The 14,284-nt window shown below is 39.1% G+C and overlaps 2 protein-coding genes across 4 annotated transcripts; both read right to left on the bottom strand.

The window, feature by feature from the left end:
* Nucleotides 1-1,773: 1,773 nt before the first annotated feature.
* Nucleotides 1,774-10,181, bottom strand: LOC124053381 (aldo-keto reductase family 1 member B1-like). Of its 3 annotated transcripts, XM_046378476.1 has the most exons (11): nt 9,968-10,181; nt 9,387-9,554; nt 8,210-8,239; nt 3,819-3,905; nt 3,605-3,682; nt 3,385-3,507; nt 3,198-3,304; nt 3,026-3,107; nt 2,407-2,490; nt 2,142-2,224; nt 1,774-1,973 (listed from the first exon to the last, which is right to left on the bottom strand). In XM_046378476.1, exons 1-11 carry the CDS (start codon nt 10,031-10,033, stop codon nt 1,931-1,933), a joined length of 951 nt encoding a protein of 316 aa, XP_046234432.1. In that variant the 5' UTR covers nt 10,034-10,181; the 3' UTR covers nt 1,774-1,930. The 3 variants fall into 3 exon arrangements, with proteins under 3 accessions (XP_046234432.1, XP_046234431.1, XP_046234430.1); XM_046378475.1 differs by lacking the exons at nt 8,210-8,239; nt 9,387-9,554; nt 9,968-10,181 and adding exons at nt 4,107-4,274; nt 4,767-4,919 and having other exon boundaries at nt 3,819-3,935; XM_046378474.1 differs by lacking the exons at nt 1,774-1,973; nt 2,142-2,224; nt 2,407-2,490; ... (3 more) ...; nt 3,605-3,682; nt 3,819-3,905 and adding exons at nt 5,778-6,350; nt 6,485-6,567; nt 6,832-6,915; ... (2 more) ...; nt 7,715-7,837; nt 7,935-8,012 and having other exon boundaries at nt 8,123-8,239; nt 9,968-10,177.
* A 1,073-nt stretch (nt 10,182-11,254) lies between these two features.
* On the bottom strand, nt 11,255-14,119 carry LOC124053384 (dnaJ homolog subfamily B member 9-like). Its single transcript, XM_046378478.1, has 3 exons — nt 13,990-14,119; nt 13,428-13,669; nt 11,255-12,908 (listed from the first exon to the last, which is right to left on the bottom strand). Exons 2-3 carry the CDS (start codon nt 13,642-13,644, stop codon nt 12,445-12,447), a joined length of 681 nt encoding a protein of 226 aa, XP_046234434.1. The 5' UTR covers nt 13,645-13,669; nt 13,990-14,119; the 3' UTR covers nt 11,255-12,444.
* Nucleotides 14,120-14,284: the final 165 nt, after the last annotated feature.

Raw genomic sequence — 14,284 nt, 5'->3', positions numbered from 1 at the left:
GTGTATGATTGTGTGTTTGACAAATAAACCTTGTAATCTTGTAATCTTATACTGTAAATAAGCTGATATAGAATTGTGACAGCAGAACTGACAAGTGAACATAGTGCCTGATGGGAAAAATTAATAAGAAAATGTTCCTTTTGCACTCCAGGTTATCTCTTCTTTTGTGTTCAAAATCTCAAATGAAACCCTGTTCCAACAATTGGCATTTAACAATTAACTCTGATTTGTTCGAAAGAAATGATTAAACCAGTAAATAAAACGATGAATGAAAAAAGCCCATAAAAATATAACTCAAGTATTCAAATGCCTACCTGATAAAGGACACGGCAAACACATTCACACGACGGACTGCAGCTTGCAGAGCACGAGTTTGATAGCAGACATTGTTCTATTTGCTGCTATGAATAGTGTTATTTGCTGAATATGACAATAGACAAGGGGAAATAAAATATATATTTTCCGTGTCGTCAGTAGATAGATAGCAGCAATTCTTTGATGCGCCGTGTCATGTCGTCCGGAAAAAAAAACTTTCCAATGACAATTTGTTCTGTCTCTGCATGAGTTTCAGCACACAAATAATTTCAAACCTATTTCTAAAAGAAATGTAATTTAACAGAGAACCGATTATAAACTGTAAGGTCTGAAACAATGCTGGTGTTCAACAGAATGGACACCAAATTCTCCAAGCAACGCCCATTTTCTGAGAAATACTGTAGTGTGATGCAATTTAAAACAACAACATACTGTGCCTTTCAAAATACAGTATTAACCTGTTTGACATGAATACAGCATATTACTGGTGGATTTTGGCCATAAATCAACAGCAATTTGTTGCAGTGTAGGTTTGTTCTTACCAGGATATTGATTACTGCAATATTAAAATCCATGCTATTTCTCTGAAATACAGAATGTATTCCCTGGACTTACCTTATGACAAAAAATGTTCCAATTACTTTTGAGTCATATGTGTTACCTTTAAACATGTCTGTTTACTCTGTTGTGAAATACGTCGTGTGAGCTATTTTATGCTAAAATAAAGTCCCATGGCAGAAAATAAAGTTTCCTACACAGATGAGCAGTGATGAAACTACAGTTAAATGTATTGTGATGTAATATATATTTTTTAATTCTAGCTACCACAGTAAAATGTAGCTTTGATTCGATAATATCTCGAACAGACATCTTGAGGTCACAGAAGTCCACATTTTGACTGATCCCTTGAGTCAGATACTGTATATTATAGTGATAAGATTATGAGATTTGTGAAATGCAGGAGATTGAGGGTGTCAACAAAGATAAACCATCTTAAGTATGAGTTGGCAGAAAGTTTTTAAGGAGGCCAGAGTTGAATGAGATAAAGTTTAACTGAGAATGTCGGTATCATTGAATCATTATAACGTAGGATGTGATTGTAATTCACTTTACTGGCAAGCAGCAAAATTCAAGCAGAAAGGCAATGTTTTACAACTTTACAAATCCTGCTTTATTGCTAAGATGTGAACTTCTGTCCACAGGATATCCCCCCAACCTTCTTCATAAGGTTAATTTGCCACAATGAGCAGCCTGCTTGATTAGCTACATGGCATTCATTGTGATTATTTTCAACCTGAGCAACCCACAGATTATTTTACACCACGTCTGGTGTTTCCCCACACATTTATTTTGCTATATCTTCATGAAACAGGATGCATAAAAGTTTTTATTCAGCACTGTGTTAAGTATGGTCATTGAATTAATTCTTGAGCATGCAAGGATTTGGTCCACTCAAGCTGAGGAAGTAATTCAGTTTATTTATACAGCACCAGATCACAACAAAAGTTAGCTCATGACACTTTCCAGATAGAGCAGGTGTGGACAATACTCTTTAGTACAAATAATGATTGGCTCTGTCTTGATAACTACTTTAGTCAGGAAGCATGTTGTTGAGTTAGTATTCTGTATTAAAGGGGTAGTCTTTGTGTTTTGAGGCCCTGTAGAGAAAAGAAAAGGAACACACATTATTTAAATTTTCTTGGTCATCATACTGGGTTCACTAGCCTGGTCTCCAGCCTACATGACTTCATTTCAATCTGCTTGTGTTTTATTTTTTTGTTTTTTTGTTGTTGTTTTTTTTTTCATTTTCATTTTCATATACTCACCACGGTATCTCGAATCCCCTCCAATTATTGTTCATGTTCAGTATTGCCTTCATGTCGCCTTCACTCAACTCAAAGTCAAACACCTGAAAGAGAAAGAACAGCTATAAACTAAGACAAACTGCAGAAGCTGCCTCCGGTGTTTTTTACAGAATAGGAAGCTACATGGATTAAATCGAATCCAATGAACAACATGCAGATACAAAACAATTAATATTATAATGGAAGTATTAAGTATGTAGTCAGAGTTTTCACCAAACCGGTGTACCTGGAAATTTTCCTTGATTCGACTGGGCGTCACTGATTTCGCAAGAACAATCACGTTCCTCTGGATGTGGAACCTCATAAGAACCTGGTGATAAAACATCATCATTGCAAAGCATTATTTAAGCATTAGTCAGGCCTTTTCCTGAACATCTTTGCATGCCTACACAACACTGGACTGTTTAATTTTTAATGGAAATAATCTTTTCTTAACCAAGTTACAGTACTGACTCTGTACAGACTGACTTTTATTTTTCAACTTTTGAGATGAATAAGTGAACAAACATAACGCAGCAGCTGTGTCCATTCTGCATCGTCAGTGTCCACCAGCTTACCATAACCATACCATAAATATCACTACAGTACAATATTTGTTTCTTCACTTTTTTCTGTCTGTGTTGCATTATCTGCTTGGTGCATGATGCATCATGTATAAAAGCAAACTGCACATCATATGCGCTCTTTTTCCGTATTTTGCTTCTGTAGTTCTGAGAATGAAATGCAGTGTTCATTATGAGGGTTTCTCAAACCAAACCAGAAAAAAATCCAAAACATTCTATATCCTTATTTTTATAAGAACAAGAAGGGAAAGGATAAGCATTGCGTAGATTTTTATTTCTTACCTGTGCTGGAGTCTTCTTGTACTTGTTAGCAATGACCTTGATCCTTGGTTCCTCCAGCAAAGAGGGTTCGTCAGATGAAGCCCTTGTGTAAAGGAGAACAGAAAGGAATAAGTGGCAGTTCAGCGGTGAAGCTCTAACACACTGAGTGATGTGTATGATGGGAGCCTCTCACCAGGGTCTGTCAGGGGAGCCCAGGGGGCTGTAAGCTGTCACTGAGATGCCCTTGGAGCGGCTGTAGTTGATCAGTTTCTCCTGGTTCAGGTATGGATGGCACTCAATCTGAAGGAACACCCAAATGTTTTAGCTTTAATGTGCTTTCTACATCCATCGTGTTGGGGAATCACAGTCTTATTTAGTACCTGGTTGGTGGCAGGCTTGTACTTGAGGCCTGGCTTGTTGAGGATGGCTTCAGTCTGGTCTTTGTTGAAGTTGGAGATGCCGATAGCCTTGACCAGCCCGGCATCCACCAGCTTTTCCATCTCCTTTGAGACACATTGTACACTGGTGTTAGTGTTGCATGTTGTTGTGCAACATGTTTACACATCTATCTTTTCTTTGACTGAAACTGCACTTAAATACCTCCCAAGTGTCCAAGAAGTCACTGCCATCAGAAATTAATTGTCCATTCTCATCAAAAGGAAAAAGCTCATCCCCTGGCTGCAGTGGCAAAAGTGGAAAAGTTAAAGTCTAAACATAACATTGGATGAAATGTTTTTTTATTCTTACTTGTGATACATCGGAAGACTTTTTAGCTCATTATTCTGTGATTAGGACAGGATGGTGGCATCCAAACCTTGGCTCCAAAAGGGGCATGCATGAGGTAAAGGTCCAGGTAGTCCAGTTTTAGGTCACTGAGGGTCTTCTCACATGCTCCCCTCACCAGAGATGGAAGGTGAAAGGTACAAGGTAACTATGAAAAACAAAGAGGGAGTTTAATAAGCATGTAATGCCTGTGTGTGATTAACAACAAGAGCCACAAAACTGTGTCAAGTTGTAAAAGAGAAGAAAGAAAATCACATTGCATATCCTGTCTTGGCCAAAGCTCCCATGGGTTTATTGATGTACAGTATTTATATTATACCTTACTGACAACAAATAGGTCCTCCCTCTTCACCACTCCTTGGTCAATCATCGCATGAATTCCAGCCCCAACTTCTTCTTCATTCTGGTACACGTATGCACCATCGATGTGCCTGTAACCAGCACTTATTGCCACCTTCACAGCCTCGGTCACCTTGCCTGGCTCTGACTAAGATAGAGCAATGGAAAGCACAAGGAGTTTGATTTAAACAGGCCCATGTGTCAGTGGCAGCTGTGTTTGTCTTTTGCATGTGGTTCGGTGAATAACTACCAGTCTATTTCACTTAGAAATCATGAATGAAAATGGTGTCTTGTCATTGCCACTATCAAAAATCAACAGAGGTCAGGTTGCAGTTAAACTTTTAGAACCAATATTTACGCTCTTAGAGAACACTTTGAGGGCAGTCTGTGAAATTAACCACTTTATTGTACATGCACTTTTTAGTATTTTCCGGCATGTAGCTCCTTTTGAAGTAGTTGTAGAAGTAGCATAGTTTACAGGTACATTAGATTCATAGCCTAAAAAACGTATGCAAAACAGATATCCAAATCAAAGAACTCCTGAAATGTAATAGGTACTAAGGGAAAAAGAAGAAGATGTAAAGCTTGCATCCATCTGTTTTCTAAACCTTATGGATTTCAAGTATAAAATGTCCCTTACCCTCCATGTTCCCAGACCCACAATAGGCATCTTTGCTCCATTGTTGAGTGTAACTGAAGGTATCATGTCAGATCTCCTTTTGCAGTTCAAGCAGGATCAGTCAAATAGACAATTGTTCGTGCTAGCAAAGTCAGAGGAGACTAGGTGACTTTTTATGTCTAAAGTTTATCAGAGAGGTGGAGTTAAAGAGTGAGAAGAAAGGTGATAGATTTGGGATTCATGAGTCACACATGCTCCGCGCACCATGACCCAGACAATGTAGATATTCTTTTGAGACAGTCAGAATGAAACAGCAGAAATGCTGTGATTACAGTACATGTTTACTAAACAGCATGAAATGTATTTAAGGTTTTCTATGAACCATTGAAAATGACTGCTTTCATTGAATTTTAAGCAGTTTTCTTTCTCTCAACTTATCTTCAGACAAACATTTTTTTTTACCTTGTTACTTTTGAGTCATATCTGTCACCTTTAACAATGTGTATTAACCCTGTTAGGAAACATGAGCTTTTCACTTCCTGTGTGAACTGTTTTGCACTAAAACAAAGTCCTGGAGGAGAAAATAAAACTAGTGCAATTTTCTTACACAGACTAGCAGTGATGAGACCTCAGTTGAAGGCATTGTGATTTAATGTTCCTTTTTTTTATTATTTCTAGTTACCGCAGTAGAGTATAGCTTTAATTATTGAACTAGTTAGAGTTTACAAGAAAGAAGCCGACAGATATCAAGAGTAACATGGGGTAACAGAAGTCCACATTTTGGTTTTGTTTGCCAAAGGTGTCCTTCTCCGACCTCATGAGCTTACCTCTTTCACAAGAGTTTATATGACCCTTTTGAAAGGCATGAAATTGAGGCTGTCAACAAAGATAAGCCATCTGAGGTGTGAGTCAGCAAAAAGGTCTGGAGTTTTCTTAGAAGGCAGTAGGAGAGAGTTCAATGGGAGAAAATTTAACTAGTAATATCAGTATTGTCAAGTCACAGTTATCGATAAAAAGTGATTGTAATTCATGTTACTGGCAAAGCAAATTTATTTATATACCAAACTTCATGCAGAAAGGCAAATCAAATTTCGTTAGGTACTGAAAATACTTCAAAAACATGAAGAAATGCAGGATTAGGCAGTATAAGTATGTCAGAGAAACAGGACTAGCAAATTACAAACACTGTACAAATCCTGCTTTATTGCTAAAATGTGAACTTCTGTCCACAGGATATCCCCCCAACCTTCTTCATAAGGTTAATTTGCCACGATGAGAAGCCTGCTTAATTGGCTTCATAGCATTTATTGTGATCATTTTCAACCTGAGCAACCCACAGACTATTTTACACCACGTCTGGTGTTTCCCCACACTTTTATTTTGCTATATCCTCATGAAACAGGATGCATAAAAGATTTTGTTCAGCACTGTGTTAAGTATGGTCATTGAATTAATTCTTTGACTTGCAAGCATCTGGTCCACTACAAACTAAGGAAGTACAAATAATGACTCTCAGACTGTTCTGATAATCACTTTAGTCAGGAAGCATGTTGTCTGATGAGTTAGTATTCTGCATTCAGGGGAAAGTCTTTGTGTTTTGAGGCCCTGTAGAGAAAAGAAAAGGAACACACATTACGTGAAGTTTCTTGGTCATCATACTTGGTCCACTAGCCTACTTGGTCTCTAGCCTACATGAATTCAGTTCAATCAGCTCCCCCGCGAGTTTCATGTATACTCACCATGGTAGTGGGAATCCCCTCCAATTATTGTTCATGCTCAGTATTGCCTTCATGTCGTCTTCACTCAACTCAAAGTCAAACACCTGAAAGAGAAAGAACAACTATAAACTAAGACAAACTGCAGAAGCTGCCTCCGGTGTTAAATGGAATCCAGTGAATAACATGCACATACAAAAACAACTAACATTATAATGGAAGTATTACGTACAAAGAGTTTTCACCAAATGCCAAAATCTGAATTCCTCAAAAGTGACTCAGTAAGATTACACTATGTTAGCAGAAAACAGTTTTCCAAATCATCTACCTCATCTTACAAATCAGTATTGTAAGTTTTAAAATCGGTGTACCTGGAAATTTTCCTTGATTCGACTGGGTGTCACTGATTTCGCAAGAACAATCACGTTCCTCTGGATGTGGAATCTCATAAGAACCTGGTGATAAAACATCATCATTGCAAAGCATTATTTAAGCATTAGTCAGGCCTTTTCCTGAACATCTTTGCATGCCTACACAACACTGGATTGTTTAATTTGTAATGGAAATAATCTTTTCTTAACCAAGTTACAGTACTGACTCTGTACAGACTGACTTTTATTTTTCAACTTTTGAGATGAATAAGTGAACAAACATAACACAGCAGCTGTGTCCATTCTGCATCATCAGTGTCCACCAGCTTACCATATGCACATCATATGTGCATATGTTTTCCATATTTTGCTTCTGTAGTTCTGAGAATGAAATACAGTGTTCATTCTCAACCAAACTTGCAGCCTGTGAGTGACATCCAAAAAAAATCCAAAACATTCTATATCCTTATTTTTATAAGAACAAGAAAGGAAAGGATAAATATTCCATAGATTTTTATTTCTTACCTGTGCTGGAGTCTTCTTGTACTTGTTAGCAATGACCTTGATCCTTGGTTCCTCCAGCAAAGAGGGTTCGTCAGATGAAGCCCTTGTGTAAAGGAGAACAGAAAGGAATAAGTGGCAGTTCAGCGGTGAAGCTCTAACACACTGATGATGTGTATGATGGGAGCCTCTCACCAGGGTCTGTCAGGGGAGCCCAGGGGACTGTAAGCTGTCACTGAGATGCCCTTGGAGTGGCTGTAGTTGATCAGTTTCTCCTGGGTCAGGAATGGATGGCACTCAATCTGAAGGAACACCCAAATGTTTTAGCTTTAATGTGCTTTCTACATCCATCGTGTTGGGGAATCACAGTCTTATTTAGTACCTGGTTGGTGGCAGGCTTGTACTTGAGGCCTGGCTTGTTGAGGATGGCTTCAGTCTGGTCTTTGTTGAAGTTGGAGATGCCGATAGCCTTGACCAGCCCGGCATCCACCAGCTTTTCCATCTCCTTTGAGACACATTGCACACTGGTGTTAGTGTTGCATGTTGTTGTGCAACATGTTTACACATCTATCTTTTCTTTGACTGAAACTGCACTTAAATACCTCCCAAGTGTCCAAGAAGTCACTGCCATCAGAAATTATTTGTCCATTCTCATCTAAAGGAAAAAGCTCATCCCCTGGCTGCAGTGGCAAAAGTACAGACATTAAACTCAAAACATGAAGTTCCATTCTTACTTCTTAAGACTTTTAGCTCATTGTTCTGTGCTTGGACAGGACAGGGAAATCCAAACCTTGGCTCCACAAGGGAAATGCATGAGGTAAAGGTCCAGGTAGTCCAGTTTTAGGTCACTGAGGGTCTTCTCACATGCTCCCCTCACCAGAGATGGAAGGTGGAAGGTGCACCATAGCTATGAAAAACAAAGAGGGACTTCACTAAGCTATTAATGCTTGTCAGTGTACACTGTTCACATGGGTGTGATCAGCTGATCAGCTGGGGCATGCTGCTGGTGAAATAGTTTTATTAAGTCAAAGGATACATTATCTCCTAGAGCACACATGTCAAACTCAAGGTGTATGGGCCAAAACTGGGCCAGCACCTCATTTTATGTTGCCTTCAAGAGCAAGATAATTTTTGTAATACTATTCTATGCTGTTTAAATAGCGTCTACATACTGCTTGTACCAGAATGCATTGTGATTTTGTTATCCTCACACTGAAGACATCGAGCTGTGAGATGTCAGTAGACCATAGATGACATCGCACAGTGACACTCGAGCCAAGTGGTCATTATGTTATATAATAGCAGCAGCCGAGCAAAATGCCAAAAAAGTTGACAGAAAAGGAAAGTAATTCTTTGAAACAAGGCAGCATTGAAGAAAGAAAATGTACACCTTGACACCAAAGATGGGATACAAAAATGAAAAACTTCGCCACCAGAAAAAAGGCAAAAAAAAGTTCAAGAATTAAAAGGCAGTCTGTGTTCTCAATACAGTATTTTAACAAAACCTGCAGTAAAAAAAAAAAAAAAAAAAAAAAAAGACTTTTCAGAGGGTGCATTTTTGAAGCAGTGTACCCTGTATTATTTGTATATCTGAATGTCTGCTTTGGACTGTATTTCTGTTTTCAAAGCTACATGTAATATACTCTATGACATGATTTATTAGTTTATGTATTTATTATAACCAGTAATAAATGATAACAGAATATAGAGGCAATTATGTAATAAAAGTATATATGGTTTTAATCTCACATTCACAACTTGGTCCTTTGAGGGCGACTGAAATGGTGATGTATTCTGTGATGAAATTGAGTTTTACAGCCTTGTCCTTGACTTGCAAAGAGTAAAACACATGTGATGAACAAGAGCCACATAGGGGAGGAGGGAATAAAAATTTAAATGTGAAATTGCAGAAGAAGCTTACTAACAGACACGGTATCACTTATCATTGTCATCGCCCTGCCCTACAAACAAAATTGAGGGAAAAAAGAAAATCACATTGTATATCCTGCGTTGGCCAAAGCCCCCATGTGTTTATTGATGTATGTATATCATACCTTACTGACAACAAATAGGTCCTCCCTCTTCACCACTCCTTGGTCAATCATCGCATGAATTCCAGCCCCGACTTCTTCTTCATTCTGGTACACGTATGCACCATCGATGTGCCTGTAACCAGCACTTATTGCCACCTTCACAGCCTCGGTCACCTTGCCTGGCTCTGACTAAGATAGAGCAATGGAAAGCACAAGGAGTTTGATTTAAACAGGCCCATGTGTCAGTGGCAGCTGTGTTTGTCTTTTTCATGCAGTGAATGTGAATGAATTTAAGTATGTGTTACTTAGAAACCATGAAGGAGGGGAAAGCAGAGGTCATTGTGCAGTAAAAGATTTAAAGGCAATATTTACACTCTAAGAAGATATAATGTTGTTGGTAGTCTGGAAAATTTACTACAAATTTACTATAATTGCACTCCTTTAATAATACCCTGCATGTTTTGAACATAGTTTACAGGTACATTAGATTTATAGCATAAAAAACACATGCAGAACAGATAATCCAGATGAGAGAACCCCTGAAACAAAATAGGTCAGTCATACCAAATCCCTCTGGATTTCAAGTATAAAATGTCCCTTACCCTCCATGTTCCCAGACCCACGATAGGCATCTTTGCTCCATTGTTGAGTGTAACTGAAGGTATCATGTCGGATCTCCTGTTGCAGTTCGAGCAGGATCAGTCAAATAGGCGATCGTTTGTGTAAGCAAACTCTTGAAGTGGATAAGAGTGGTGGGCTTGATAAACGGAAAGAGCGAAAGTCCGTCTGGGATTGATTAGTCATGCCTGGCAGACAGAATGAATCAGCCCAAACGGTGTCATTACGTGATGCGTGATTACAATGTACGTTTGTTGAGTAGCGTGGAATCTGCGTAAGGCTTTCATTTATTCTGAACAGTTTTCGTGTGCAGGAAATTCTCTTATTTTTCATCTGTTGTGAATCTTGGTTTGAAAAAATGCTGAACAGGTGATCGTGTTTCATCCAGATTTATCATTTTTGTGAAAAGGTGTTTGACATTTGAAAACAGAATCTTGCTCTTACAAAGTAGTTTAATCTGTCCCTCTTATCTCTACTGTCAATGCAACCTGCAGTATAATTAGAATTTGTGTTGTTGTATTTAGCCTTTAATATTAAATACACGGAAGGGGCCACGCAGCGAAATCAAGCAGGATCTTTAACAAATATTCATGTCTTTAATACAACTTCAAGGATAATTTTAACAATTCATACATACATCTCTATTGAATCAAAATGTAGAGCACTGAATTCCACTCCATCTTCAGACCTTCCGTTACATAAAATGTAGGAAATGTGCAGGTCAATCAGTTATTTCTTCTGTCTTTACCGATAAGAGAAAACATAAACCAAGTGGATTTCATAACTTCTTTTTTACCGTGATTCCCACAAATATCAATAGCTGTCGTCTCTGTGTAGTCTTATAAGTCATCTAGATGCTCATTTTAATAATTTAACCAGCTATCTTTATTTTTGTCACGTTGGTTTTTCACAAGATCGTGTCAGCACCGCCTTCTTGTTTTATGAAAGGACGCCCCCTACTGACGTTTGGCCTGAACAACAACCTTGTGGAGCAACAAACACTTGTGTCTCGTGTAACAGGAACAAAATTTAACTTGAAAGCTTTATGGACAAAGCTTGATCAAACTTAACAGCATATGGATCACAGTAACTAACCAGCTTGTGGTTGATCCAGAGGCAATTAAACAGTAATTAAACAGTAATCTAAAGAACAGATAACACAATGTTTATATTCAGATTAACACCGAACCTGAAACAGTGAATCATATTTGATTACTGAAAGGCCTTTATCACACTTTTCCTCCTCCAATACAAAACACAAACACAGGCTCTTGTGTTTAGTTTACTTTTTATTCAGTCCTCAAACGTTATGCAACCAATCAAAATTCTGAGCGCACATTCACACACACACACACACACACACAAAGTGCGGACATTAGACAATGACATTAACACAGCACTGTCTATGAAAGATAGGCAACATGAAGAGCAAAGGTGCTAAATATTGCACATTATGATCAGTTTAGGAAACTTTTCAGGCCATTCAGCTTCACTGGCAGTCAAGCCCCAGGTTTGTTTTTTTTTTTTTTTGTTAACCACCAGAACAACTGGTTACAAAACAGCTGAGAGAGTACACAAAGTTTTACTGTGCAACTGTGCCAGCATTTGTCATGGGACTGATATGACTTTCCTAGCCTGACTATGGGAAGGTAGATGCGGCTCTAGAGGAAAAAACTAAAATGAGGTAACAGTTGATAATGCGAGCAGGCAAACACACATCTAAACTGAAGAGGCAGAGCCAAAAGTGAGCAAATTATGAAATAAACAGCCGATAAAGGCCAGCTCACACACTGCTCGGGAAGTGAAACTCTATTTTCACAGCAAAGTTTGATACAAGTCTGTAAAATTGAAATCCATGAGTCTTCAAACTGTAATTTTTGATAATAAGCTAATGAAAGAAAAACTAGGAAAGAAAGAAAATCTAAGTCCAGAGTACATAATGCTGAGACTAGCGATACCTGGTTTTACATTAGAGAAAGGTTTATGCAGTAGAGAGTACAATAATAGTATGGCCAAAATAGATTCAGAACGAATAAATGTTATTGCCTCATTGCTCCCCAAGAAAAAAGTTATCTTTTTTAATTGAAATTATCTTTTAACCTTCGGCCATACCTGAGTCTAAACAGATTGTGCCATCGTAAGAAATAAACACAAGTAAACATGATCAACTTGGAAAGCTAAATAATGAGGAGGTATCTGAATCAACATGAGACTTAATCTCGTGCCGTGAGCAATAATGAGAGTGAGTTATTGCTTGGAAGCAGCCGCTTATCAGGCCAACTTGGATATTTGTTCCGAGAGGAAATTACATAAAGACGATTACAAAAGCCACACAAAAACATTTTCTGTTCCACCAGGTGATAAATTAGTATTCAGTTGCAACACCGCAACTAAAAAAAAAAAAAACCCTAGTATTGTCCCAAGTGGCTGCACTCTGCAGAACAATGTTTTTCTGCTTGTCTCAGGAGCAGTCGGTGAAGGTGGTCACCATGTTCCCTCTGCGCTGGGTCACTGTCCTGCAGTGCTGCTTTACTGAGCCCTGGAATCTACTCTCAGTCCTGGAAGTGTGCGTGTTAAAGGAGAACATCTTCTCCAAGTCCTCAAACATGTCATCAAAGAGTCCTCCACCGAAGCCCCCCTGCTGAAAATGCCTCCTCTGTCTGTTCATGGACTCCCGGTGGGCCTGGAAGTGACTGTCAAAGTGTCTCTTTTGGTGGGCTTGATTCTGGGAGTGGGAGTGAAAGTGGTGTTGGTGTCGCTGACCAAAGTCATCAAAGTCTTTGAAGATGTCATCGAAGTTGAAGGACTGGTAGTGCTGGTTGAAGTTATATTCGCCTCCTCCTCTGTGACCGTCACCTGGTGACGGGCCGTGGCCGAACTGGTCGTACTCTCGCCTCCTCTTATCGTCTGATAACGTCTCATATGCTGGAAGAGACAAAAGCACATTAAAACACACCTCTCGGACATTTCTTAACATTTCCAACTTGATCTATGTAACATTTATTATCTGTATTGTGAAACGAGAGAGGAACATGTGTTATGTGTTACTAAGGTCCATTAGAGAAAAGAGTGTGACAATACATGGGATTTAAACACTCAGCTGTCACCTTGACAGCATATGTCACGTCACGGTCACAGGGCAAGCTATTATCACTGTCTGTTAGCTATGTGACTCAGAAGGGAGGAAATTAAAGTTTTCCTTTTAAAGACCCACTGTATCACAAATATACAGTATGTTATCCAATCTAACTTTAGCCACTTAAAAATGAGACACTGACTCAGTTTATTTCTACCTTTTTTACTAAAAATGCATTCTAATTAGAAGGTATTTTGCAAGTCATTCATGTCTCACCTTGTCTGGCACTAAGGTCTAAAAACCTCTGACTGCCAGAACCTCTTGAGTCTAAATCTAAGTAGCTGGTAGTGACACAGTAACTCACTTACCCTCTGCTATCTCTCTGAACTTGGCCTCGGCGTCTGGCCCCTTGTTTCGGTCAGGGTGGTACTTCAGGGCCAGCTTATGAAAGGCCTTCTTGATCTGTCGCTCCGTGGCATCTCTGGTCACCCCCAGTATGTCGTAGTAGTCTCTCTTGGCCAGGATGAACTCTGAGATCAGCAGAATATGCACTGCTAGCAGCAACACTGACTGCGCTGTGGCCATCCTGTTGGTTTTGGCACCTTTGAGGCTGTGAAGAGAGCAGTTTGACAGCTCGGTTGGTGACATTTCACACACCCCAGAAAACGTTTTAGAAACAGTTTCGAAATTCAAGATTCGAGTGGTAAGTATTCAAATAGCAGCTAGAATTAGGTTATATGCCGTCACTGACCAACGTTAATTTACTAGCTAGTTTAAACAGAAAGGCATTAGCCTCAAGAAAAATGACAACTCACTATTTTAACGGAACTAAATCAGCTCTGCTTTTTTAAAAGATCGTGTTGTTTATCCTTAGTTGTCAATAAATAACCCACAACAAATAACGTTCATGTGTTCTGAAAAAGAGATTACCTGGAGACGGGGTGACAAACAGCCAGAGGATACCACGGTCAGCTGCCAACAGCTCCAGCTGATGCGAAACGAAAGCTAACTATTGTTGACGAGCTACATTCCTGAGGTGTAACACCACGACTCGCAACGCTATTGGTCAGTTTCTTAACACTGTGACTCAGATCACCGTGATTGGTGGAAACAATGCGCACGTGGAGATTGGAACGGAATGTAAGCGAAGCAAGATGGTGATTTGTTAATACTTCCGTCTTCGCTTCGCTCAGTTATTTTGGTATTATCGATTGGTGTGTGAGAC

The sequence above is a fragment of the Scatophagus argus genome, chromosome 22 (assembly GCF_020382885.2).
Source record: "Scatophagus argus isolate fScaArg1 chromosome 22, fScaArg1.pri, whole genome shotgun sequence".
NCBI classification, from domain to species: domain Eukaryota; kingdom Metazoa; phylum Chordata; class Actinopteri; family Scatophagidae; genus Scatophagus; species Scatophagus argus.
Note: the sequence above shows the minus strand (reverse complement) of the source record. Positions and strands in the feature narration are given on the sequence as shown.